This window comes from Lolium rigidum, chromosome 6 (genome assembly GCF_022539505.1).
Source record: "Lolium rigidum isolate FL_2022 chromosome 6, APGP_CSIRO_Lrig_0.1, whole genome shotgun sequence".
NCBI classification, from domain to species: domain Eukaryota; kingdom Viridiplantae; phylum Streptophyta; class Magnoliopsida; order Poales; family Poaceae; genus Lolium; species Lolium rigidum.
This window is the reverse complement of record NC_061513.1, coordinates 182586277-182587228: the sequence shown is the minus strand read 5'-3', so window position 1 is coordinate 182587228 and position 952 is coordinate 182586277. Positions and strand designations below refer to the sequence as shown.

General features: G+C 51.1%; 1 protein-coding gene across 1 annotated transcript in view; it reads left to right on the top strand.

The window, feature by feature from the left end:
• LOC124663615 overlaps window positions 1-952 on the top strand; it is a 1900-nt gene extending 948 nt beyond the window's left edge. The window contains exons 3-5 of the mRNA XM_047201295.1: window positions 16-120; window positions 273-479; window positions 929-952. Of these exons, the coding sequence (XP_047057251.1) occupies window positions 16-120; window positions 273-479; window positions 929-952 (336 nt within the window). The remainder of the gene's footprint in view (window positions 1-15; window positions 121-272; window positions 480-928) is intronic.

The following is a 952-nucleotide window of genomic DNA, read 5'->3' as shown; positions in this document are numbered from 1 at the left end:
GCTCGATTTCTTCAGCTCCGGCGGCCGGAGGTGAATCAATCGACGGTAACCACAGTCTCCGTCAATAAAGCCGTTCTTGCTGAGCTCAGCTTGCTGGAGCAAGCACCTGGATCTTCTCTGGTCAGCCGTGGCGGCGGGAGGAGAAGAAAGGGTGCCTATGCAAGTCTCGCCGTTCTCTGGCCGGTTATGGTGGCGGGGGGAGAAGGGGAGACGCAGTATGCTGCACCATCGGAATCTACTAGGAGGAGCTGAGGATCCCTGTACTGTTGAAGGTGGATGGTACAGTTGCTTTTCGACTCCGCATCTTCGACGGTGGATCTTCCTCGACAAGTGCTTCCAAGCCGGTGGCAATCTTGCCACAGCTATCCTTGGCCATGGAGGCCAATCTACAACCTCCAAATCGGAGGCTACTCTCTGTCATGTCTGCTGGAGCTCGACACCTAGATGCTGCCAAGTGGTTCGTCCCCGGAAGCCTCAAGGTAGCCAGCGACGACGGTCTCTCGCCGGAAAAGGGCGCTCGAGTACTCTCACCCTGCTCCTCGGCGGCAACGCCTTGAGGACGCCGGCGGCTGGTGGCAGAGATACCCAGGGTCTTGATTGCTTTTCCAGTGTTTTTGCTAGGGTGTTTCTTGTAAAAGTACATGCCTTATCTTCAAATTCTCGGTTCTTTAGGACGAGTGATGTAAAGGGCATGTATGAAAATTGTACCTGCCATGCCACGTGCTACGCTAATATATGATCCACTCCTTTGTTAAAAAAAAAGTGTCAAAATTGAAGTTTGTAGTGTTGGACGTGCCCTATTTTTACACAATCTGAAATCTCTCCCGTGCCTTATTATGCAAATCATTGAGTATGGAAAAATAGAATTTCGTGCGGTAACAGTTAAAAACAGGTGTTCTGACCTGTTTTCAGCTGTCCTATTTTGCAGAGATGCTCTAAGTCGGTGCTCTGA